The 24,477-nt window shown below is 34.1% G+C and overlaps 1 protein-coding gene across 1 annotated transcript; it reads left to right on the top strand.

Annotated features, from left to right (window-relative positions):
• The first annotated feature begins 1,566 nt into the window (after nucleotides 1–1,566).
• LOC100016464 (proteasome subunit beta type-2-like) lies at nucleotides 1,567–15,635 on the top strand. Its single transcript, XM_056825045.1, has one exon. The coding sequence runs from the start codon at nucleotides 14,950–14,952 to the stop codon at nucleotides 15,499–15,501; it is 552 nt and encodes a 183-aa protein (XP_056681023.1). The 5' UTR covers nucleotides 1,567–14,949; the 3' UTR covers nucleotides 15,502–15,635.
• The last annotated feature ends 8,842 nt before the right edge of the window (nucleotides 15,636–24,477 follow it).

Here is a 24,477-nt window from a genome sequence, read left to right as displayed (position 1 = left end):
ACAGAGAGGGAGCTTTTCTGTGTGTGTATGTGTTTTTTGGGGGGGAGGGGTTTGTTTAGGATTCATTGCTGGGTTGTACAAGCTTTATTGACTTTTTACCATTTGCAGTTACCACAAGTGCTTTATATTCTCTATGCACTGGCTTATACATGACTGTTGTACGTTAGCATATTTCTATGCAGCAGTTTGCCAACTTCAACTCAAACCACTGTTTTGAAGAGTTTGTTGAATTATTTTATGAGAACACTTCACAGCATGATTCTTTTTTTCCTTTTTTTTTTCTTGAGCTGTGTCAGTTGCCTAAGATTTTCTGATTGGTTTTTCTTTAGGATGTTTGTGCGGTTGTTTTCTCTAAAACTCTGAAATTATTATGTGCTCAATTTGGGAGACCTATTCTTCACTCACTGACCCAGATGAAATTTATCTGCCATCTTGCATCATGAAACAAAAGGAAAGAGTCTTTAGATAAAAACTGGCACACCTTTCATGCTGCACCAGTGCTGTTTTGCATGTACTAATTGTGTGATTGTGTATGGATTTGCTTAAAGTTATCTCAAATTTAATCGCACAGTTTAATGAGAAATAGTTGTTCACAGTATGAAATTGCAGATCACCTTATTTTTAAAGATTGCCTTCCTTAGTTACCAGAAACAAGCATGTCAGTGGCATGATGCTTGCCAATCTAAACCTAGGCATCTAGTATAATAATATTTTAGTAAATGGTATAATTTCATGGTATAAAAGGTTCAGTAAGTGTCCCTTTTTTCCTTAAGTTTAAGTACACCTCCTAAAGATAACTTGCATGATTTGTTTTTATCTTTCAGCCATTCAAGAAGGTTGCAGTACTGCTTAGCTCCTTACTGAAAGCTATATATAAAAATAAATGTATATAATGTGTGCACAACAATTTGATATTGAAGTAGAAAGGGCTCTTTTGACTTAAAGTATAAGTAAAGCATAAATAAAGAATACAAACATGTAAAATTCAGGTAATTACCGTTCAGCACTTTATTGTTATTCAGAATAAAGTTTGATAGCTTATTATCACTGCAGATGTCTTAAAATAAAATTGTTCTGAATAAAAAGTTCCTCACTGATTTGAGGGGAAAAAATCAGTTGACCTGTGGTACTAGGGCACTGGTAATATTTTATTATGAGGGTTTATGTAATGTATTTAATGGGTTATTGTTGCAGCCCATAATTGAGATCACCTGCACATTTTCAAATTTTTTTTTCTTTGATTCTCTCCTTTTCTCCCCCACCCTCCTTTAAATACTTATTCTATTTTTGTGCATTTAGTTAACCATTAATATCCTGGATTGGCTAGTAAGGAATATCTTTCCCACCTTTTAGCTAATTTGAATATTTATGGGGGGGGGTGTTCTTTGGTGCATAGTTGATGAAATTTTAGACCACCATTGAGTTTACTGCCTTTTGTGATACAGGACTGATATTTTGCCAACTTTCACTTAAACCATGTACTACTTAGTGTTATTACTTTGTGTGTGAGTGACTTTTTAAAAAGAAAACTTGACAAGTACAATAAATCTAAATTGAGCTGTTAAATGATATTTAAAGTCATCCCTTTTTTGGAAGTCATAAATAGATTTTTAAAGAAATTAATTCTGTTTTTCCTTTTTTGCATATCCCCTTTATTTTATTTACTAAGGTAAGGGACAACGGAGAATCCTCTAAAGAGAAACTACAGTAGGAAAAACTCTTAACTTTAAAATGTAGCATTTCTCTACTGCTAATGATAGGTAATTTTGAATTTTTAAGTGGTGACAGTGCAAATTCCTTATTTAAAGTAAGGTACTAGCTAGTTTGACATATCAAAGTGGTATTTTGAGGTGTCTTCATAAGAGAAAATTTTATATTGAGAGTTGATAATTAGGTCTCTTTACATGAAAAAAAAGCCTTTTGGGTGGGGTATTGTTAAAAGTTAATTAATACTTGATATCTTTATTTTTTATCAGTTACTAAACTTATTCTTAGTGTAAAGTCTAGTACAAATAAATAGTGTAGGCTGTAGTTAACATGAGTTAATTATGTGTTTGCTATGCTCTTTTTTTCACCTTTTGGTAGTTTTACTACTGGTCACTTTTTAAAAGTAGAAATTTCCATTATCAACTAGATGCCAATTTATTTTATATGAACAAATGGGTTTTAAGTTAAAAAATACTCATTTTCTTTCATCTCTGTTTCAATAAGGGCTTAAATCCAGATTGTTAAAGGAAGATAGATATCTTTTGGTTTAACACTACATTGAATATTTCAGGGACTCCATCTCCTATGACTTTGAATGTTTAAATTGCATTTGGCACAGTAACTCTTTAAAGTTGTGCTATCTACCAAGAATGATACCCAGAAATGCAAGGATTTTTGCCCTTTTAATGTCCTAGGGATGGGAATATTTCTTTATTGTATATTGAAATATAGGATTATTGATGATCAGTATTGTGTTTGCATCAATAAGTAGAAGAAAAATCTTAGTAGTTTATCAAATTATTAATACTATTTCCCTGTCTGCAGAAAAACTTCATGGATTAAGGGAAGGAAATTTTTGCATGTGTGTAACTTGCTATTGTTTTCAAAAGTAAATTCTTAATAGATTCTTAAGAAATCTTTAGTATTGCTTGTGTATATTTTTTATTCTCTGGGTATTTAGGATTACTTATTGCTTTTGGTCTTTATGCAAGGTTATATCTACTCAAAACCCAATGTAAACATTAAACTCAGAAAAAGGTTTATTCACAATAGGATTCTTTTATTGAAACTATTTTCCCTAGTACATTAATATTTAAATTACTTTCTTAGATAATTAGGGAGGGAGAAAACAGTTAAAGCTAAAATATTAGAAGATGCTGTAATTTTTTAATGTTACTCAGAAATTGACATTTAGTAAAAACTAACATTTCAGTGCTAAGTTAGTGGGGAATGTGATTACATTGATAAAAATTTGATTGAGTCAATTTACTAGTATAAATATTGCATAAAGTTAGGAATTTTCCAAAGATATTTAAAACCATGGAATTTTCTTTCTTAAAATAAAAATAAAACTTCATAAAGGCATGCACTAAAACCTATGCACTTAACAGACTTCTATTTTGAAAAAAAGCACCTTATTTTATCAAAGTTAGCTTAAAATCTTTAAAACTATGAAGGAAATAGACACACATTTGCCCCCAAATCCTAAAATACTAAGATATTTGAGATAGTATGATACAGTGTATAATAGATAGAATGGTGACCTTGAAACTTGGGAAATAGATTATAATCCTGACTCAGAGACATTAGCTGTGTGACCAATCTAAGGAAATCACTTAGTCTTTCTCATCTGTAGTCAACTCATTAAAAACTGAGTTTAATAGCAATAACCTCAAAAACTTGTGAAAGTCAAATAAGATAATTTATTTAAAGTACTTTGCAAGCCTTAAAGCATTATATACATGCCCATTATTACTGTTATTAAACTAAAGGGGTATGTTTTGAATACTGAAAAATGTATTAGGACAAATAGTACATTTCTTTCTACTTTATACCATGTATAATAAATACTTGGAACCTATTACTTAAAATACTTCTGTGATTTATCATTTCCTCAATAACAGTAATATTTTGCTGATGTAGACTTCCCTCTCTCTTTACCTTTAATTAGGGTAATTAGTGTCTGTGACTAAAGAATGTTAGAATGTTATCAGGTAGGAATAAGTTTTGCTAGACTGGTCCTTGGACAACAAACCTACTATATTTTATTCAGCCTTTTCTTGAAACTTTTCTTCCTTAATTTAAGCCAGAGAACTTAAGCCTAGCTTCCACATTTCTTTGTGACATCTGAGTCACAATGGGGTAGTAGAGGCTGAAATTTACTATGTTGTCTATATGAAGTTTCAAGAGGTTGGTTGATAAATAATGGATTTATAATAAGTGTATTTAAAAGAGTTGGGAGGTGAGCACTAGATTTGGCTCTGAAATTGGGCATATGATATCCAACCTAAGCCCCAGGTTTCCATCGGAAAAAATGGGAACAGTAAGACTCAATATCACCTAATTTTCAAAATTATGGTGAGGATCAAATGATGTAATATGTGTAAATCATAAATGGTTATATGACTATGAACAATAAATCCTTCTTTAGATATATGGAAGACAATCTCATAATTATATAGTTTAATATATTTATTATGTTTTTGTTCACTTTGGCTATTTGCAAGATAGTGTTTCTGTTGACTGATGAAGGAATCCTTAATAGAAAAGTTAATACAGACTTTTAAATAAGTCACTAGTTACTTAAAATTACTCTTAGGGTAGCATTATGTTGAAATTTTTGTCTGAAGGATATTGGCTTAATCAGAAAAAGTAAAAATCATATGAAAAATTTGAAAAATGTTTTTAAAGACCTGAATATAGACATTTGATCTTTCCTATTGCAAATCTTATTTATTTCTCCCATATATGATCTTGCCCTAGTATGTCAGAAACCATTTTTGTTACTTTAGTTACTTTTGCTGATTTTACTTTTTTTTTTTTGCCCAGAAATTGCAGGTGCAACAAATTGCTTTGAAATAGTGTCCAAATACTTTTAGTGGGAAGATGTTAAAGGACAAACTGCATTTTGAGTTCTATTTGGGGATAGGGGAAAACTCTTAAGCCAGAGGGCTTCACTTAGTCATAAAATCAACAAAATTAATATTTATGTATTTAAAACTTCAGGGATCAGGCATTCAACAGTACCTTCTGAGAAAATCCTGACTAGCATATGAATATATGACTTCTGTTGCTTTAAAATTTCACTGTTGATCCCTCTAAGTAGTATTGGCTTTTGCATATTTTGTCAATTTTAGAGATAGTATCCACTACAGAATTTGCATTGCCTTTTGTTGCCTTTGTTTACCTAACAGTTATAATTCAACTTTTATTTTTAAATCTGGAGATTTTCTTAATGCCATTTTTGGAACTACTTGTAGAAATATATTTTTATATAAGTTACATTTTTATATTCTTTTAAAAAAATACCTTCCATCTTAGAATCAAATACTATATTGGTTCCAAGGCAGAAGAGTGGTAAGGGCCATCAATAGGGATTAAGTGACTTCCCCAGGATCACACAGCTAGGAAGTCTGTGAGGCCAAATTTGAACCTAGGACTTCTGGTCTTCAGGCCTGGTTCTCTATCCACTGAGCCTTAAAACTGCCCCCATTTTGATATTATTATTAAAATTAATGTTTGTCACAAATAAAATTAGTTATAATTCACCTCCTACCAAACAGTAACTTGTTTCTGGAAATTCAGAGAACATGATTTCATTTGAAATAACTAGGATTCTCCTAGGCATAGAAGTGCAAAATCAGAAAAGTATTCTCTTTTTTAAAAACACCTAGGAGTTCAATTCCAATTTTATTTCTTTTTCTTCATATCCTTACTTTTTTTCACTCTTAATATGCAAACTCATATTTTCATAGACATTAGGCAAATGAGAGCACTATTTTTGTCTCTAACCCCAAAATTTATTTAAAGCTGATTAATTCACTACCTTTAAGAACCCTGCTTTATTGAGAGCAGCATTAGTCCCCTTTGGGTACCTTTCACATTAGCTAGCTATCTTAAAGTATAAGCATGCCTTAGGGTCTCAATCCTTAACCTTTTCTGTGTTATGCTTTCCTTCTGGTGATCAGGAAATACATCTAGTAAAAATTATGAACCCCTTCTCAGAAAAATATTTTTTTAAAAAATACATAGGATTACAAAGGAAACTAATTACATTGAAATCCAATTATGAAAATATGTTTTTAAAACATTCAATGACTCCAAGTTAGGAATCTGTTCTAAATGCTACTGTTAGTTGGCTACTTACTGTTACAGTGCCATTAGTAATGATGTATGATGGTACAGTTGCTGGAGAGCTGGAGAGCCAAAGTTGAGCAATGTTTTTTGAAATGAAAAGAGTTTTACTATCTTGTTTAGGGCAAAAATGCCAGTCATTCAAGTGACAGGTATATTGAGAAAAATTTCAATTAAAAAAAACTGTTCTATTTAAGGAAATGTTTGGAAACTTTGCAGTATTTTGACATTTTAATAAAATGTAGCTGCGTTTGTTTTTCTTGGTAGTTGGATTTGAGCCACTGAAAAATAGTTATGCTTTGCTTAAGAGAATCTTATATATATTCAGAAATGTACCTTGCAGTGTTTTATTATTGTTTTACTGTTAACCTAAGTTCTTATTTCCTACATTTTACAGTATAAATTTGCTCTATTATTTAGAAAATTGAAGACCTTTTTTAGCCTTCAGAATGAAAAATTTGATTCTATTATTAAGCTCAGATCAGAGCCCAAACTCCGTGAAGTAAATGTAAACTAGGAAACTGAGATAATGAATGTTTTTGTTTTTTTTAAGAGAGGAACAATGCTGTTTGTTATATGAGCTCTTCATTGGTAGAAAATGGGAGCCAGTGTTAAATTGGACCTAAGGGATATGAATGAAGCTCAGTATTCTTTTATTAAATTTGAGAGCGTCAAATAACTCTGGATGCATCTTTAATGATAGCAGCTTACTTCCTTTTTGCCTTTTGTGCCTTTTGCCATTTGTCTTTTGGTGGGAAAAGACAAAAATAATGAAACTTTTAGGGAAGAGAAAGTGGGGGTGTTGGTCTTTTGAGGTTTAGGTGGAGAGGAAGTAGCTTTAGTTGTCACTCTCCTAACCTCAAAGCCTCTTCAAAGCAACATGGACCGTGTTTCCTTAGACTCAATGGCCCTTCTAGCTTGGCCAGTAGTAGGGATATTAATAACAGTGGCTTCTCTGCACACAACAGTGCCTCTTTTGGCAAATGCTCCATCGTAGATTATTTCAGCCTAACAAATATAGATTCTAGTAATACAAAAGAACATAAAAATTAACATTCCCTTTATAAAGAGGAGGTTTATAGTCAGAAGACCAGGCTTCAAGCCTAGTTTTTCCAGTGACTTGATTGCCTTTGGGCAATTCTTTGGGTCCCCTGTCTTTAGAGTAAGGAACTTTGATTTGATAATCTCATTCATTTTAGAACTCTAAATCTTGTTAGGAATAGGAATTAGACATGTTATTTCAATGGCAACTCACAAGAGTAAACTTATGAGTGCAGGATAGCATCTTTGCAAGTATGAAGAGGTAGAATTTGCATTAAATTTGTTCTTTCCACTGCCCTCTTACAAAGCAGTTTTGGATTTCCATACTGCCTTGATTGTGAAGCCGTGGAGTGAATCAAGTGGATTATTGAACTGTGCCAAGCCTTTTGCTATGCCTCTCACCTTTTGCTACAATTCTATTTAGTAGTCAAAATATGTGTCCTTAGCAATGATTCAAGATCAACTTGTATCTGATTTGCATGACATAGATATTTAATATGTTATAATGCAAGATTTTAAAAAATTTTGTCTTACTAACCCAAGCAGTTAGCACAGTGCACAACACACAATGCTTGACTTTTTAAAATTAAAATTAGAATTTGTTGTCAAAATGACCACTTTCTTTCTTAGTAATCAAATGTATTTTAATTTGATTCAAGATTAATTTTAATTTGCAATAAGTATTAATGTGGTTGGGGTTTTGTTAGAGATTTTAGGCAAATGTTTTCATGTTTTGACAGAGAAGCTATTTAAAATTAAGGATATGTTGTTACAGATTTTATAAATACATGCAACCTCCATTCTTTATTAGGTATAAAACTTACCCCAAATTGAACTCATTTTTTCCCTCTACTCCTTACTTTTCTCATTACTGTAGAAGGTATTCTTTATAAGGTATAAAGACTAAAAAACATTAAGTAGAACTTGACCATAGTACTAATAGAGCTACTTAAAACCAGTGTAAAAGCATTATCCAAGTTAAAATGTAACAATTTTTGTTAGTGAAAGCATCAAACCAAAATTCCATTGGAGCCTTTGTTTCAAGCCAAGCCAATTTTTTAGAATTTTTTGGTTCTGTTAATGCACCAGAGTGCACATTAATAAGAGTATTTGGTTCCAGTATCATTAAGGCTTTGTCTTTTGCTTGTGTTTTGAAACTCTCAATAATACAAATCTATAGAAAACTTAGATGTGTTGAACTATCTTTTGACCTCTAGTTCCTGCCATTTTGAAGTGCAGCACCATCTAATTGTTTAAATATTTTTATCTTTTTGGACTGCTAGAAAAATGCATTATGATAAGACTTTTTTTCTTCTTGAAAATGATGTCACATTTTTTTTTCAGATTATCTGATTGGTAAGTTAATATCCCTGAATATAGAACTCCAAATTAAACATTCACCACTCAATACACTTCCTCATTTTGTTTCTAGTGGAGAAAAAGTTGGGCTCGGAGGAATGTTCTTTCTTTCCCTGAAACACACCTCTTCCCTGAGAGTCTTTGTCCATCAAACATTAATATGCACTTTGCTTTCTCATATGGTAGGCAATTTTTCTTAGCTATATGTTGTTTCTACTGGATGTATATACTTATATATATTATGTGTATATATATATGTAATTTATATATTACCTCTACATGTATTATTTTTTTTATTAACCTACCTTTCAAAGGTAATTAGATTATGAACTGATGATAGGATCCATGTCATAAACTGCCTCCCCACTAGGAGCTAACAGTGCCTTGTACACATTAGGTGCTAATTATTTTAGGATGGATAATAAACTTTACCTATATCTGTGATATGGAAATCACTTTTTAAGACTGATTATATTAATTATTGGTCACCAAGGATATCATTTATGAAAATCCTAATGAAACACTCAAGTCAGAATGGAGTTTTATGGTAATTTAATTATGAGAGTATTAAATTATTAGAGGGAGAGAAGGAAGAGGTTAACTCAACCTCCTGGCAGAGCCAGAGGGAGTTTTAGGCCTTGGAGGGCCAAGGCAAGGAAGGGAGTCAGTCCTTTCACTCATGTGACCGATTTGAAGGAAAGCTGTCTGTGGGCCTCCTTCCCAGCTTGAACTCCAGGATCGAACTGGCGCCTAGCCCTGTCCACAGGAAGTGAGCAAACTCCAGAGGCTGTTCTCTACCTCACTTCCTGTGCCTCACATGTGCCAATGGTGGCTCAAGCTTGGCTTAGGACAGACCAGGGGGGCAGTCAGTTGTTTCTGATTTGTCATTAGCTAGCACATGCCTGTGTAGTGTGGGTATGCACATTCTTGAGTGCTAGACCAAGCAAGATGGAGGAAATTTAAAAATCACATATCCTATATTTTTTGGTTAGTGAAAATGTCAAACTAAATATTTTACTCAAAACTGCAAGACAATTTGCCTTTAGAATTTTTTGGTTCGAGCTATTAATTTCCATTAATATCTCCTGTTAATTTATATTAATATCAATAGAAATTCTGATTTTCTTTGTTCTATTTCTTAGGCAATATACACCATAGTGTACAATTGCTTCATTGACTGAATCTACAGGGAACAAAGCCTAGCAGAGGATGGATGGGTAAAAAATGAATTAATTTGACTGGTACAGATACTAGTAGTGATTAATGCTTCACGGTTTACAAAATGCTTTGTATACATTCTTGTTATTTGAACCTAACAAACAATACTATGAGAGATCTGGTAAAAGAAAATGGAATTTTGAGAAGTTAATTACCTAGTTCAAGTTTACATAGTTATAAAAGCAAATGCTCTAAGTCAGTTGTGTTTACCAAACTACAGATGCCCCTCTGGCTCACATAGAAGCAAAATATTTTAGAGTTTACAGTGAGAAATTGTGACAATGACCTAGATCATTAAAATTATAAATATCACTCCAGTTATCTTCCTGCTTTCAGTGATGTTTTTGGACTGAAATTATCTGGGATATATAGGCTACTCAGAGAGGTCTAGCACCTCTGTTATGAGAGCTGGTTGAGCTCTTTTTAGGGCTGCTCATCCACCTTGTGTCTACCTTTCACCCCACTTACCTGTGGCTCCAAGAAGCTGTAGCATGGGCAGCCATGCCCCTGTCAAACTGTCTCTGCAGGAGGGCTAAGCCAGGTCGAGGGTCTAAAAGCCATTAGTGACTTAGGGGGATGTCTACCCCAAGCATATGAAGACTTCCCCAGTAGAATGGGCAGGTGAGAACAATTTGTTCCAGTGGCCATCAAGGTACCTAAAACATGCTGTGGAATGCTTAAAGTCTGGTCAGACATTGAAGATGCCAAAGTTGTCTGCTGCATCCTAGGCTATCATCAGTCATCCTGACTTTTGTCTTGCCACTGGACTTTCATGACTGGAAGAAAGAGTGATATTAATGACTGTGCAACTCCTCAAGACGTCACCTCATGTTATTGGCCCTCTTGGTAATGAAAACACTAGATAAAATACAAGTTTCTTTAGAGCAATAACTTTTTCAATTTGTTTTTATATCCCTAGTTCCTCAGAGAACTGAATGTAGTAGGTATTTTATAAATAATTTTTGGACTATATTAGTATCATAAAGTTTTTATTTCACTTTATAAACAAGCAACTTTCATAAAGCAGTTTGGGAATATTACTCTGATGTTAAAATATTAGGCACAGTTCTGAAAGACTGTAGCATTTCCAGGGATTGTGACTTCTTACAACCAGAAACCGTATAAAAATCACTCCCTCTATGCTGCTTCTTTTGGTGATGTCATCACTTTTCTATCATTTTAATTACTATCTCTATGCTTATGATCCTCAAATCTATGTGTCCTGCCTTGATGTCTCTACTAATCACCAATTTCCCTTGCAAATATCTTGAACTAGATGTCCAGTAGACCTCCTAAATTCAGCATGTCCCAAACTAAACTCACTATTTTTTCCTGTATTCCCCCTACCTTCCAACTAATTTGTTACTATAGAGGAGACCATTCTTCAGTTCTTCAAGCTCCTAAGTGTCATATTTGACTCACCCCGCCCTCGTCCCACCTCTCCCCAGTATCCTATGTGTTGATTTCATGTCTGCAAGATCTCTTTATGTCCCCTTCTCTGGTGCTGCCTCACTCTAGTGCAAGCCCTCATCACCTCACACCTGGACTATTGCAATAACCTGCTGGTGGAGCTACCGATCTCGTCTCTCCCCACTCCATTCTTCATTCAGACACCAAAATGGTTTTCTTAAAGTACTGGTCTGATCACGTCACCTCTGCTCAATGAACTCCATATTATTTGTCACTATTAGAATCAAATACAAAATTCTATTTGGCCCTCAAAGCCCTTCATAATTTACTCTGCCCTCCCCCCTCACCAAGCCACCTCTAGTTTTCTTACCATTTATTCCTTGCCATGTACTCTCTGTGTGAGCCTTTGAATCTTTCCCTTTCCATTTGGTATCTACAACTTTCCTTCTCTACTACCTTCAAACATGGACATGTTTTTCCCATTCTTCAAAAAATAATTTTCACTAAACCAGCAATTCTCAAAGTGTTGTTCAGAGATCCCCAAGACCGTTTCAGGGAGTCTGAGATCAAAACTGTTTTCATAATAATACCAAGATAGAGATAGTGTTGGGACTGGAGCCAGGAAGATCTGAGTTCAAATTTGGCTTCAGATATGTACTAATTGTAAGACTCTTGGTAAGTCATTTAACCTCTGTTTACCTCAGTTTTCACATCAGTAAGATGGAGATAATAATAGCACCTACCTCCCAGGGTTGTGAGGATAAAATAAAATAATAATTGTAAAGTGCTTACCACAGTACGTGGCACACAGAAAACATTAGCTATTATTAATAATAAAATAATATTTTTAAATAATATTTTCCTTCAATTACATGAAAAGACAATTTTAAAATCTTTAACTTTGCATCAAATTTTTACCCTCTCAGGCAGCAAGAAGTCTGATATAAATTTTCCATGTGTGATAGTATAAAATGTCTTCCCATATTAATCATCTTGTGAAAGAGAATGTAAACAAAAGAAAAGCGAAATAAAGCAAAATAAGTCTTGATCTGCATTCAGATTCCATCAGCTCTTTTTCTCTGGAAACAGGTGGCGTTTTTCATCATGAGTCTGAGAATTGTCTTGGATCACTGTATTGTTAAGAACAAATAATTCATTCGTAAATGTTCATATAATATTTCTGTCACTGTGTACAACATTCTTCTAGTTCTGTTTACTTCACTTTGCATCATTTCTTATAGGTTAAAGTAAGTATCATTAACCCACTGAATCAAAAGCTCTTGGGGAAAACTTCTCAATTTTTAAAAGTGTAAAAGGGTCCTGAGACCAAAAAAAGTTTGAGAACTACTATACTGGGACTTGATATCATCCATATTATATCTCTCCTCCCTTTCTCAGGCTCATAGAAAAAAGTTGCTTCATTTCTCAACCCTTTTATAATATGGCTTCTGACCGTAATACTTAAATGAAATTTGTTTCCCATTTTTAAAAAATGAAAACCCTTACCTTCCATCTTAGAATCAAGACTGTGTATTGGTTCCAAGGCAGAAGAGTGGTAATTGCTAGGCAATGGGGGTCAAGTGACTTGCCCAGGGTCACACAGCTGGGAAATGTCTGATGTCAGATTTGAACTCCCGTCTTTGGGCCTGGCTCTCAAACCACTGAGCTACCCAGCTGCCCCCTCCCTTTTTTCTATTTAAAATTTATTTTTATTCTCAACTTAGCAAATGCCATATAAAATTAGAATTTCCATATACATCGTTGAACAAGAAAGAATGACTTTTTGAAACTTATAAGAAGCTTTTCTTTTTAATTGTGTAAAATAATTTTTAAACATTATTTATTTTAAATATTCATTAAAATTTTTTCTTAGTATTAAATTCTCTCCATTCAGCCCTCCACCACCTATTATCAAGGCAGTCAATTTGATATCAATTATACATGTGAATTTATGCAAAACATGTCCATATTATCCATGTTGCAAAAAAAGATAGGAAGGAAGGTAGAAGAGAAAAAGTATCCTTCAATCTTCACTCAGAGTTCATCAGTTCACTCTTTGGAGGAAGTTAGCATTTTTCATTATGAGGTCTTCCAGGATTGTCTTGGATCATTGTATTGATCAAAGTAGCCAAACGTTTCACAGTTGATCAATACAGTATCACCATTACTGGTTATTATGTTCTCCTGGTTAGACTCACTTCACTCTGCATCCTTTCATATGTATTCCCAGATTTTTTAAATCCACTCCTCTTATTCTTAAAATATATTTTTAATTTCATTAAATATTTTCCAAATACATTAAACATTTTTTCTTTTAAAAATGCTTTATTTTGCCAATTCCACATTATAACAATTTCTACCATATTTTCCTAAATTATAAGATCCAAATGATCTCTCTCCTTCCCTTCCCTTCATCTTCTCTATGATGTTAAGCAGTTTGATCTAGATTATATACATATGATCATGCAAAACATTTCCATATTGGTCATTGTACATAACACTTAAAATTTTATATACATTATCTTATTTGACTCTCCCCTTAACCCTGTGAGGTAGTGCCCATTTTGCAGATAGTGAAACAGAGGCAGAGAGATATAAAATGATTTGTCCAGAGACAAATAGCTAGTGAATGTCAGAGGCAGAATTCAAACTCCAAATCTAACTACCCACTGTACCATCTACCTGCCTCACCAGTGTGAACCCTTAATTCATTCCCTGACTCTGACTTTGATGCTTCTCTCTCTCTTTCTCTCTCTCTCTCTCTCCCTCCCTCCCTCCCTCCCTTTCTCTGTCTCTGTCTGTCTCTACATTGAACATTTTTAACATTCATTTTTAAAAACTTCAATTTCCCTCCCTCCTGTCTCTCCTCCTGTCACTCTGTCAGAAGGCAAACAATATGTTGATTTTATGCATGAAGACATACAAAACATTTCTATGTTAGCTATGTTGCAAGAAAAATAAAGTGGAAAAGAATGCACTCGAGAGTTCTCTGCAGGTAGAACCCAGTTTTCATCATGTGTCCTTAAAAATTGCTTTGGCTCATTGCCCTAATCAGAATAATTATCTTTCACAGTTTATCATTAAAATATTGCTATTATTCTTGTTCTGTTCACTTCACTTGACATCAGTTCATATAAAAATTCCTAGGTTTTTCTGAAACCAGCCCCATTATCATTCCTAACATAATAGCATTCCATTTCAACCATTTTTTTCATATACGTTTTTTTCAACCACTCTCCAATTGATAGGCATCCCCTTAAATTTCCAATTCTTTGCTACCACAAAAAGCTGCTATAAATATTTTTGCACAGGTAAGTGATTTTCCTTTTTTTTTTAATCCCTTTGGAATATAGAGTTAGTTGTAGTATTGCTGGGTCAAAGGATTTGCAGTTTTACAGAACTTTGGGCATAGCAGATTGCTCTCCAGAATTGTTAGACCAGTTCATAATTTCACCAGTAATGCATCATTGTGGCTTTTTCTTTTCAATTCCTCACCAACATCTGTCATTTTCAGTTTCTGTCACAACCAGTCTGATAAATGAGGTACTTCAGAGTTGTTTAATTTGCATTTCTATAATGATTTAGAGCATTTAAAAAAATCCTTACCTTCTATCTTAGAATTGATACTAGGCAGAAGAATGTAATGGACTAGGTAATTGAAACATCATAAACTCATCCCGAGTTGATTTAGAAGAAAGAGAGAAGGAAAGGAGGAGGGGAGGAAAAGGGAGGAAGAAAGTATGTAACAGCCTGAGCTGTTAGTTATCAATGACCAGTCAATAAAATCCCTTATTACTATTTATTACAATTGCCCAGAGTCACATATCTAGATTTGAACCCAGAACCTCCCAACCATAGGCCTGGCTCTCCACTGAACCACCTACATCATATTTTTTTTGTGTGTGTGACTATAAATGGGTTAGATTTCTTCTGAAATCTGCCTGTTCGTTATCCATGGTCCATTTATTTCTGAGGAATGGCCTCTTTTAAAAAACCAAAAACAGACCCGTGAGTCGGCAGTGAGGAAAAATTGCAGGCAGGTCCGGCTGAAGCTGAGTCTCGGCTTGCCCCACCGCCACTATGGAGTACCTTATCGGCATCCAAGGGTCTGACTACATTTTGGTGGCCTCCGACTGCGTGGCCGCCAGCAACATTGTCCAGATGAGTGTAGGAGAGGCTGGAGACACTGTTCAGTTTGCTGAATACATTCAGAAAAACGTACAGCTCTACAAGATGCGCAATGGGTATGAATTGTCCCCCACAGCAGCAGCTAACTTCACACACCGCAATCTGGCTTACTACCTCCGGACTCGGACCCCATACCACGTCAACCTCCTTTTGGCTACCTATGATGAACATGAAGGCCCTGCACTGTACTACATGGGTTACCTGGCAGCACTGGCCAAAGCTCCATTTGCAGCCCATGGTTATGGTGCCTTTTTGACCCTCAGCATCCTAGATCATTTTTATAAACCAAGTATCACACGTGAGGAGGCAGTAGAACTCCTGAAGAAATGTCTGGAAGAGCTCCAGAAGCGCTTCATCTTGAACTTGCCTTCCTTCAGCGTCCGGATCATCGACAAAGATGGAATCCATGACCTGGACATCATCGTCCCTTCAAAGAAGTCCTAACCGCCCCCCACCCCAAAACATCCCTCCTGCCAAGTTACCTTTTTGTGACAGGCTCTTTCACTATTGTTTTCTACACTTCTGAAACTCAATTCTCAGAGAATTAGGTAGTTCCAATAAAGCTGGATATTGACAAACTGGAAAAAAATATAAAAAACCAAAAACAAATTTGGCTCAATTCCCTGCATATTAAAGATAAGAGGCCTTTATCAGAGAAACTTGCTGTAAATACCTTCTATTCACTTGTTCTTGTTTTCCTTCTAATTTTGTTTGTTTTGCTTTCGTGCAAAAATCTTTTATTTTCATGTAATTGAAATTGTCCATTATACTTCCCATGTCCTCTATCTTGTTTGGTTATAAATTCTTCCCTTATCCATAGATTTGAGAGATGAATTTTCTGTTCTCCCCCATTTGCTTATATCAGCCTTTATACCTAAATCATGTACTCATTTTGACTTTATCTTGGTATTGGGTGTGAGAGGTTGGCCTGTTTGTAGCTTCTGCCAAATATTCTCCAGGTTTCCCAATAATTAAAAAAAAAATACTGAGTTCTTGCCTCCAAGGCACCTTTGCATTTATTAAAGTAGATCACTATGGTCATTGTTTATTGGGTACCAAATCCTCCATTCTATTTCATAACTAGTATCAAATTATTTTGCTGATTACTATTTGTCATATCATTTGAAATCTGGTATTGCTAGTCAATTTTTACTTTTTAAAAATTAATTCCCTTGATATTCTTGACCTTTTACTTTTCCAGATGAATAATTTTTTTCCCACCTGTATAAAATGATTCTTTGGTAGTTTAATTGGAATACCACTGTATAAGTAAATTAATTTAGGTAAAATTGTCATTTTTATTTTATTACTTTGTCCATTTCTTTGTATTATTTTGCATTGCCCATGAACAATTAGTATTCATTTAATTGTCTAGATCTATATTTGTCTGAAAAGTGTTTTGTAATTGTATTCATATAGCTCCTGGATTTTCTTTGGTAGGTGCATTTACAAGTATTTTATATTGTCTGCAATAGAATTTCTCTTTCCATCTCATAGAAATGTTAATTTTGTGAGTTTATTTTCTATCTTGGAACTTTATTCAAGTTGTGAATTGTTTCAAGTAATTTTTAGTTGATTTTCTAGGATTCTCTTAAAGTATCCTATTTTATTATATGCAGAGTGATATTGTTTCCTTATTATCTATTTTTATTCCCTCAATTTCTCTTACTTGTCTTATTGCTAGAGGTAGCATTTCTGACACAATGTTGAATAAGTCACCCTTGATCCAATGAGAAAGGCTTCAAGTCTATCCCCATTATCTATAATGCTTGCTCTTAGTTTTAGATAACTAATAGTTATCATTTTAAGAAAATCTCCATTTTAAAATGTATTCTATATTTTTAATAGGAATGAGGGATAGATTTTGTCAAGCTTTTTCTTCATCTATTGAGACAATCTTGAGTTTTGCTTTGCTATTGATTTGTTCATTTATACTTATAGTTTTCATAATATTTAAATTAGCTTTGTATTTCTATTATAAATCTGACCTGGTCATAGTGTATGATTTTTGTGATATAGTGCTGTAATCTCCTTGCTAGTATTTTATTTAAAATTTTTGCTTTAATATTCATTAGAGAAACTAGCCTATTCTTTTCTTTCTCAGCTTTTGCTCTTTCTGATTTAGGTATAAAAGCCATAATTGTGCCATTGAAGAATTTGGTAGATTTCTTTCATTGGGTATTCTATTTACTTTTCTGTTAATTTGAGGGATTTGTATTTTTGTATATATTCATCCTTTTCACTAAGAGTTTTTCATTTTACTCATATATAATTGACTAAAATTACTCTTAATAATTGCTTTGATTTTCTCTTCATTGGTGTTACATTCACCCTTTTTACCTTTGATACTAGTTATTTGGCTATTGTCTTTTTAAAAGTCAAATTAATATTTTAGTTTATTGTTGTTCTGCTTTTTGTTTTGTTTTGTTTTTAATAAAACCAGCTCTTAGATTTATTTTTCAGGTCAATAATTTTTTTACTTTCAAAATTATAAATGTCTACTTAAATTTTTAGGATTTCTCTTTTGGTATTTAATCAGAGATTTTTTTGTTTTTTTCTTTTTAGTTTCATGTCAGATTCATTGATATGCCTTTTCTTTTATCAATGAAACATTTAGAGGTATAAATTTTCCCCTAAGTACTGCTTTGGCATCATTCAGATATTGGTATGGTGTTATCTATAACAATCTAGCGTTGTTTCTATGATTTGTTCCCACTTGTTCTTTAGTATTAGATTAGTTTCCATTAAATTTTTTTTTTAAACCCTTAACTTCCATCCTAGAATCAATGCTAAGTATTGGTTCTAAGGCAGAAGAGTGATAAGGGGTAGGCAATTGGTGTTGAGTGACTTGCCCAGGGTCACACAGCTAGAAAATGTCTGAGGCCAAATTTGAACCCAGGACTGGCTCTCAGTCCACTGAACCACCTTGCTACCCTTCCATTTAATTTTTAATCTCTGCTTCTAAGGATCATTATTGGATATAATTCTTACTGCATTATAGTCTTGAAAAGGTGCATTTAACATTTCTACTTTTTTGCATTTTTATGGGTCTTTTATGTCCTAATACATGGTCAGTTTTTGTGAAAGTTCCATGTACTCCTGATTCCCATTCAGTTTTCTTCTGAGGTCTTAGTATATCTAACCTTTCCAAGATTTTATTCATCTCTTTGGCTTCTTTCTTATTTATTGTTATATTTATCTAGGTCTGCGAGGGGGAACTCTTTCCTTCTTTAACTCATTTAACTTTTCCTTTGAGAACTGGGATACTCTGCTATTTGACACATTTATGTTTTGTATTTATATTACTTCATTGTCTATGGTCCTTTTTTTAAAAAAAAAAAGCATGTTATTCAATTCTACTTTCTAATCCATTATGCTCTCTACTTCTGTTTTATGGGTGAGTACATCCCATTCACATTCATAGTTAGAATAGAAGGAGATACATAGTAATCCTATTTTCTTCTCTCTTCCTTTCTGTCTCTCTCTTTCTCTCTGTCTCTGTCTCTTTTTCTCCATCTCTGTCTCTTTCTCCCTCTCTCCCTCTCCCTCTCCCACTCTATCCTCATCCTTCCTCAGAAGTCTTATTTTCCTTCTGATCAATGCTTCCATTAATCTGCTCTCCTTATCAGGAGGGATAAGATAGATTTTATAGTAAGACAGATTTCTGTACCTACCTGAGAGTGTATATGTATTTTTTATTCATTTCCAATGAGACTGAGATTCAAACATTGCCTGCTTCCATTTTCTCTTTCAGTATAAAAGCTCTTTCTTCTATGATTCTTTTTTTGAAAAAACTTAATTCATTCTTCTCCCTTCCCCTTTCTCTTGGTGCATCCCTCCTTCTCTCTACTCCATTTTTTTTTAAATCATTGCAATATAATATATTTATCTTGATGGCCTAGCTGACTTCACAATATTACAGCCTATTCTTGCTTGGTGGGTGGTTTAAAATTTATGATGCACTTATTTTTTTTTTTTCTGGAATTTTCTAATCTTTTCATTTTCCCCCTTGGTTAACCACAGGTAATTGAATGAGCAGGTACCGAATCAAAAGATATGGGAATACAATTCTTGTTCCATCTTTCTTCTGAGCTTCAATCCTGCATCACTAATTTCTTATTGGGCATTTTAACTTCATTTTCCAGAGATATGTCAAACTCAAGATGTTCAAAGTGGAACTAACTCACTGCTACCAGTCTTGCAAGTTTGGAAGACTTCTCCCATACATCTAATCAGTTTTACCTCTGCCATATCTCTTGAACTGAACCTCCTTCCTTCTATTCACACAACATCATCTTTCCTCAGATCATTGAAAGAGTATCCTGATTGGCCTTCCTTGCCCCCAAACTTTTCTCACTCCCATCCATCCTACACATAACCATTAAAGTTAGTGCCTTAAGTGCAGATCTAAACATGTCCCCATAACTATTTTCTGTAGAATCAAATATTAAGTATCTTTGACTTATAAAGATCATAAAGAGCTTTCTCTTTATGATCTTCCCCCAACCTGTCTTTATTGTATACTTTTCTCCCTGTTACACCCTGTGGTCTAGTTAAATTGGCCTTCTCTATCCACTGAGCCATCTAGCTGCCTCCAAGGCAAACAGAGGTTAAGTGGCTTGGCCAATATCACCCAGATAATAGATATCTGAAGCTGGATTTAAACTCAGGTCTTCCAGATTTCAGACCCACACTCTATCCACTGAGCCATTCTAATATTGAACCAGCATTTCTTTTCTGGTACAAATCCTACCTGGTTATAGTGTATGATCTCTGTGATTTGTTGCTGTAATCTCCTTGATAGTATTTTATTTAAATTTTTGTATCAGTATTCATTAGGGAATTTAGTCTATTCTTTCTCTGTTGTGGTTCTTCTTCATTCACATTTTAAAACCACATTTGTGTGTAAAAGGAATTATTTAGTAGATTGACTTGTAAATTCATTTGGTCCTGGGGACTTTTTTCTTAGTTCCTTAATAGTTTATTAAATTTCTTTAAATGGCCATGCTCTTTCACTCAGGATTATACTCAGTTTTGCTGGATAAATTATTCTTGATTATAATCCAAGCTCCTTTGCCTTCTAGAATATCTTGTTCCAAGTCCTCCACTCATTTCTTATGCAGTAGTTGCTAAATATTGCTTGATCATGACTGTGGCTCAATGATATTTTAATGGTGCACTGCAGAACCCAAAAAGCAGTCAATCCACCTTGAGCACTGGAGTAGACCACAATACAAGCATGGGACAATAACTATAACTGATAAGCAACAAACAGGCTAGAAAAATGAGCAAAAGAAAAAGAAAAAAACTGATTATAGAAATTTGCTTTAGTGATAAGCAAAATCAAAATACAAACTTAGAAGAATATAGCAATGCCAAAATGACTACACATGAAGCCTCAAAGGAAAATGTGAAGCAGTATCATGCTCAAAAAGAACTGGAGGAATTTGAAAAATATTTTTTAAAATCAAATAAGAGAAATAGAAGAGTCAGCAGCTTGGTTGAAATATTTACAAAAAGTCACTGAAGAAAAAACTCCCTAAAAGCTAGAATTCTCCAAATGGAAAAGGAGACACAAAAACCCAATTATGCAAACCATTTCTTAAAGAATAGAATTGGCCTAATGAAAAATAAGGTACAAGAATTTACAAAAAAAAAAAGATCCATTAAAAATTACAATTAGGCAAGTGGAAGCTAATGACTCCCTGAGACATCAAGAAATAATATAATCAAAAGAATAAAAAAAATAGAAGAAAATCTGTCCTGGAAAATAGATGCAGGAGAAAGAATTTAAGAATTATGGGATTACCCGAATGCCATGATAAAAAAATAATTAAAAAGTCCAAATATATTATAAGAAATGATGAAGGAAAACTGCTCTGTTATTCTCAAATAATAGGGGAAAATAGAAAGGAAAAGAATATAATGATCACTTCCTAAAAGAGATACTAAAATAGAAACTTCCAGAAATATCATAGCCAAATTCCAGAGCACCCCGGCCAAGGAGAAAATACTTCAAGCCATCAGAAACCAACAATTCAAATATTTTGGAGTCACAGGTAAGATTACACAAAATTTAGCAGTTTCTACATTAAAGAATCAGAGGTCTTGGAATATGATATTTCAGAAGCCAAAGGTGCTATGATTACAACCAAGAATCTCTTACCCAGTGAAACAGACTATATTCCTTAAGGGGGGGAAATTGATATTTAATGAAATAAAGGTCTTCCAAGCACTCCTGATGAAAAGACCAGACTGAACAGAAAGTCTGAGGTCCAAATAAAAGATGTAAGAGAAGCATAAAAAAGTAAACAAGAAAGGAAACTTATTAAATAGTTTACATTCCTACATTGAAAGATGATACTTGTAACTCTTTTTTTTCAGATCTTTTATTTTTTTTTTATTTTTTTTTTAATATATTTTATTTGATCATTTCCAAGCATTATTCGTTAAAGACATAGATCATTTTCTTTTCCTCCCCCCACCCCCCATAGCCGACGCGTAAGTCCACTGGGCATTAGATGTTTTCTTGATTTGAACCCATTGCTTTGTTGTTAGTATTTGCATTAGAGTGTTCATTTAAAGTCTATCCTCTGTCATGTCCCCTCAACCTCTGTATTCAGGCAGTTGCTTTTTCTCGGTGTTTCCACTCCCATAGTTTATCCTTTGCTTATGAATGGTGTTTTTTTTTTCTCCTGGATCCCTGAAAGTTGTTCAGGGACATTACACCGCCCCTAATGTAGAAGTCCATTACGTTCGATTATACCACAGTGTATTAGTCTCTGTGTACAATGTTCTCCTGGTTCTGCTCCTCTCGCTCTGCATCACTTCCTGGAGGTTGTTCCAGTCTCCATGGAACTTCTCCACTTTATTATTCCTTTGAGCACAATAGTATTCCATCACCAACATATACCACAGTTTGTTCAGCCATTCCCCAATTGATGGGCATCCCCTCGTTTTCCAGTTTTGGGCCACCACAAAGAGCGCAGCTATGAATATTTTTGTACAAGTCTTTGTGTCCATTATCTCTTTGGGGTACAGACCCAGCAGTGCTATGGCTGGGTCAAAGGGTAGATATTCTTTTGTCGCCCTTTGGGCATAGTTCCAAGTTGCCCTCCAGAATGGTTGGATCAGTTCACAGCTCCACCAGCAATGAATCAATGTCCCTACTTTGCCACATCCCCTCCAGCATTCATTACTTTCCTTTGCTGTTATGTTAGCCAATCTGCTAGGTGTGAGGTGATACCTCAGAGTTGTTTTGATTTGCATCTCTCTGATTATAAGAGATGTAGAACACTTCTTCATGTGCTTGTTAATAGTTTTGATTTCTTTATCTGAGAACTGCCTATCCATTTCCCTTGCCCATTTATCAATTGGAGAATGGCTTGATTTTTTGTACAATTGATTTAGCTCATTATAAATATGAGTAATTAAACCTTTGTCAGAGGTTTCTATGAAGATTTTTTCCCAATTTGTTGTTTTCCTTCTGATTTTAGTTATATTGGTTTTGTTTGTACAAAAGCTTTTTAGTTTGATGTAGTCAAAATTATTTATTTTACATTTTGTGATTCTTTCTATATCTTGCTTGGTTTTAAAGCCTTTCCCCTCCCAAAGGTCTGACATGTATACTATTCTGTGTTTACCCAATTTACTTATGGTTTCCTTCTTTATGTTTAAGTCACTCACCCATTTTGAATTTATCTTGGTGTAGGGTGTGAGGTGTTGATCTATTCCTAGTCTCTCCCACACTGTCTTCCAATTTTCCCAGCAGTTTTTATCGAATAGTGGATTTTTGTCCCAAAAGCTGGGATCTTTGGGTTTATCGTATACTGTCTTGCTGAGGTCGTTTTCCCCCAGTCTATTCCACTGATCTTCCTTTCTGTTTCTTAGCCAGTACCAAATTGTTTTGATGACTGCTGCTTTGTAATATAGTTTGAGGTCTGGGACTGCAAGGCCCCCATCATATGTGTTTTTTTTTCATTATTTCCCTGGATATCCTTGATCTTTTGTTCTTCCAAATGAACTTTGTTATGGTTTTTTCTAAATCAGTGAAGAAGTATTTTGGTAGTTCAATGGGTATGGCACTAAATAGATAAATAAGTTTGGGTAGGATGGTCATTTTTATTATATTGGCTCGTCCTATCCATGAGCAGTTAATGTTTTTCCAATTGTTCAAGTCTAGTTTTAGTTGTGTGGCGAGTGTTTTGTAGTTGTGTTCATATAGTTCCTGTGTTTGTCTTGGGAGATAGATTCCTAGGTATTTTATTTTGTCTAAGGTGATTTTGAATGGGATTTCTCTTTCTAGTTCTTGCTGCTGAGCTGTGTTGGAGATATATAGAAAAGCTGATGATTTATGTGGGTTTATTTTGTATCCTGCAACTTTGCTAAAGTTGTTGATGATTTCAATTAGCTTTTTGGTTGAATCTCTAGGATTCTTTAAGTAGACCATCATGTCATCCGCAAAGAGTGATAACTTGGTCTCCTCCTTGCCTATTCTGATGCCTTCAATTTCTTTATCTTCTCTAATTGCTACTGCTAGTGTTTCTAGTACAATGTCAAATAGTAGAGGTGATAATGGGCATCCTTGTTTCACTCCTGATCTTATTGGGAATGCATCTAGTTTATCCCCATTGCAGATGATATTAGCTGTTGGTTTTAGATATATACTGTTTATTATTTTTAGGAATGACCCTTCTATTCCTATGCTTTCTAGTGTTTTTAATAGGAATGGGTGTTGTATTTTATCAAAGGCTTTTTCTGCATCTATTGAGATAATCATGTGGTTCTTGCTAGTTTGCTTGTTGATGTGGTCAATTATGTGGATGGTTTTCCTAATGTTGAACCAGCCCTGCATCCCTGGTATGAATCCTACTTGATCATGGTGAATGATCCTTCTGATCACTTGCTGGAGTCTTTTTGCTAGTATCCTATTTAAAATTTTTGCATCTATATTCATTAGGGAGATTGGTCTATAGTTTTCTTTCTCTGTTTTTGACCTGCCTGGTTTTGGAATCAGTACCATGTTTGTGTCGTAAAAGGAGTTTGGTAGAACTCCCTCTTTGCTTATTATGTCAAATAGTTTGTATAGTATTGGGGTTAACTGCTCTCTGAATGTTTGATAGAATTCACAGGTGAATCCATCAGGCCCTGGGGATTTTTTCTTAGGAAGTTCTTTGATGGCTTGATGGATTTCAATTTCTGATATGGGATTATTTAATAATTCTATTTCCTCTTCTGTTAGTCTAGGCAGTTTGTATTTTTGTATATATTCATCCATTTCTCCTAAATTGGTGTATTTATTGCCATATAATTGGGCAAAGTAATTTCTAATGATTGCCTTAATTTCCTCCTCATTGGAGGTGCTGTCCCCCTTTTCATCTTTAATGCTGTGAATTTGCTTTTCTTCCTTCCTTTTTTTAA

Source organism: Monodelphis domestica, chromosome 3, assembly GCF_027887165.1.
Source record: "Monodelphis domestica isolate mMonDom1 chromosome 3, mMonDom1.pri, whole genome shotgun sequence".
Taxonomy (NCBI): Eukaryota; Metazoa; Chordata; class Mammalia; order Didelphimorphia; family Didelphidae; genus Monodelphis; species Monodelphis domestica.
Note: the sequence above shows the minus strand (reverse complement) of the source record. Positions and strands in the feature narration are given on the sequence as shown.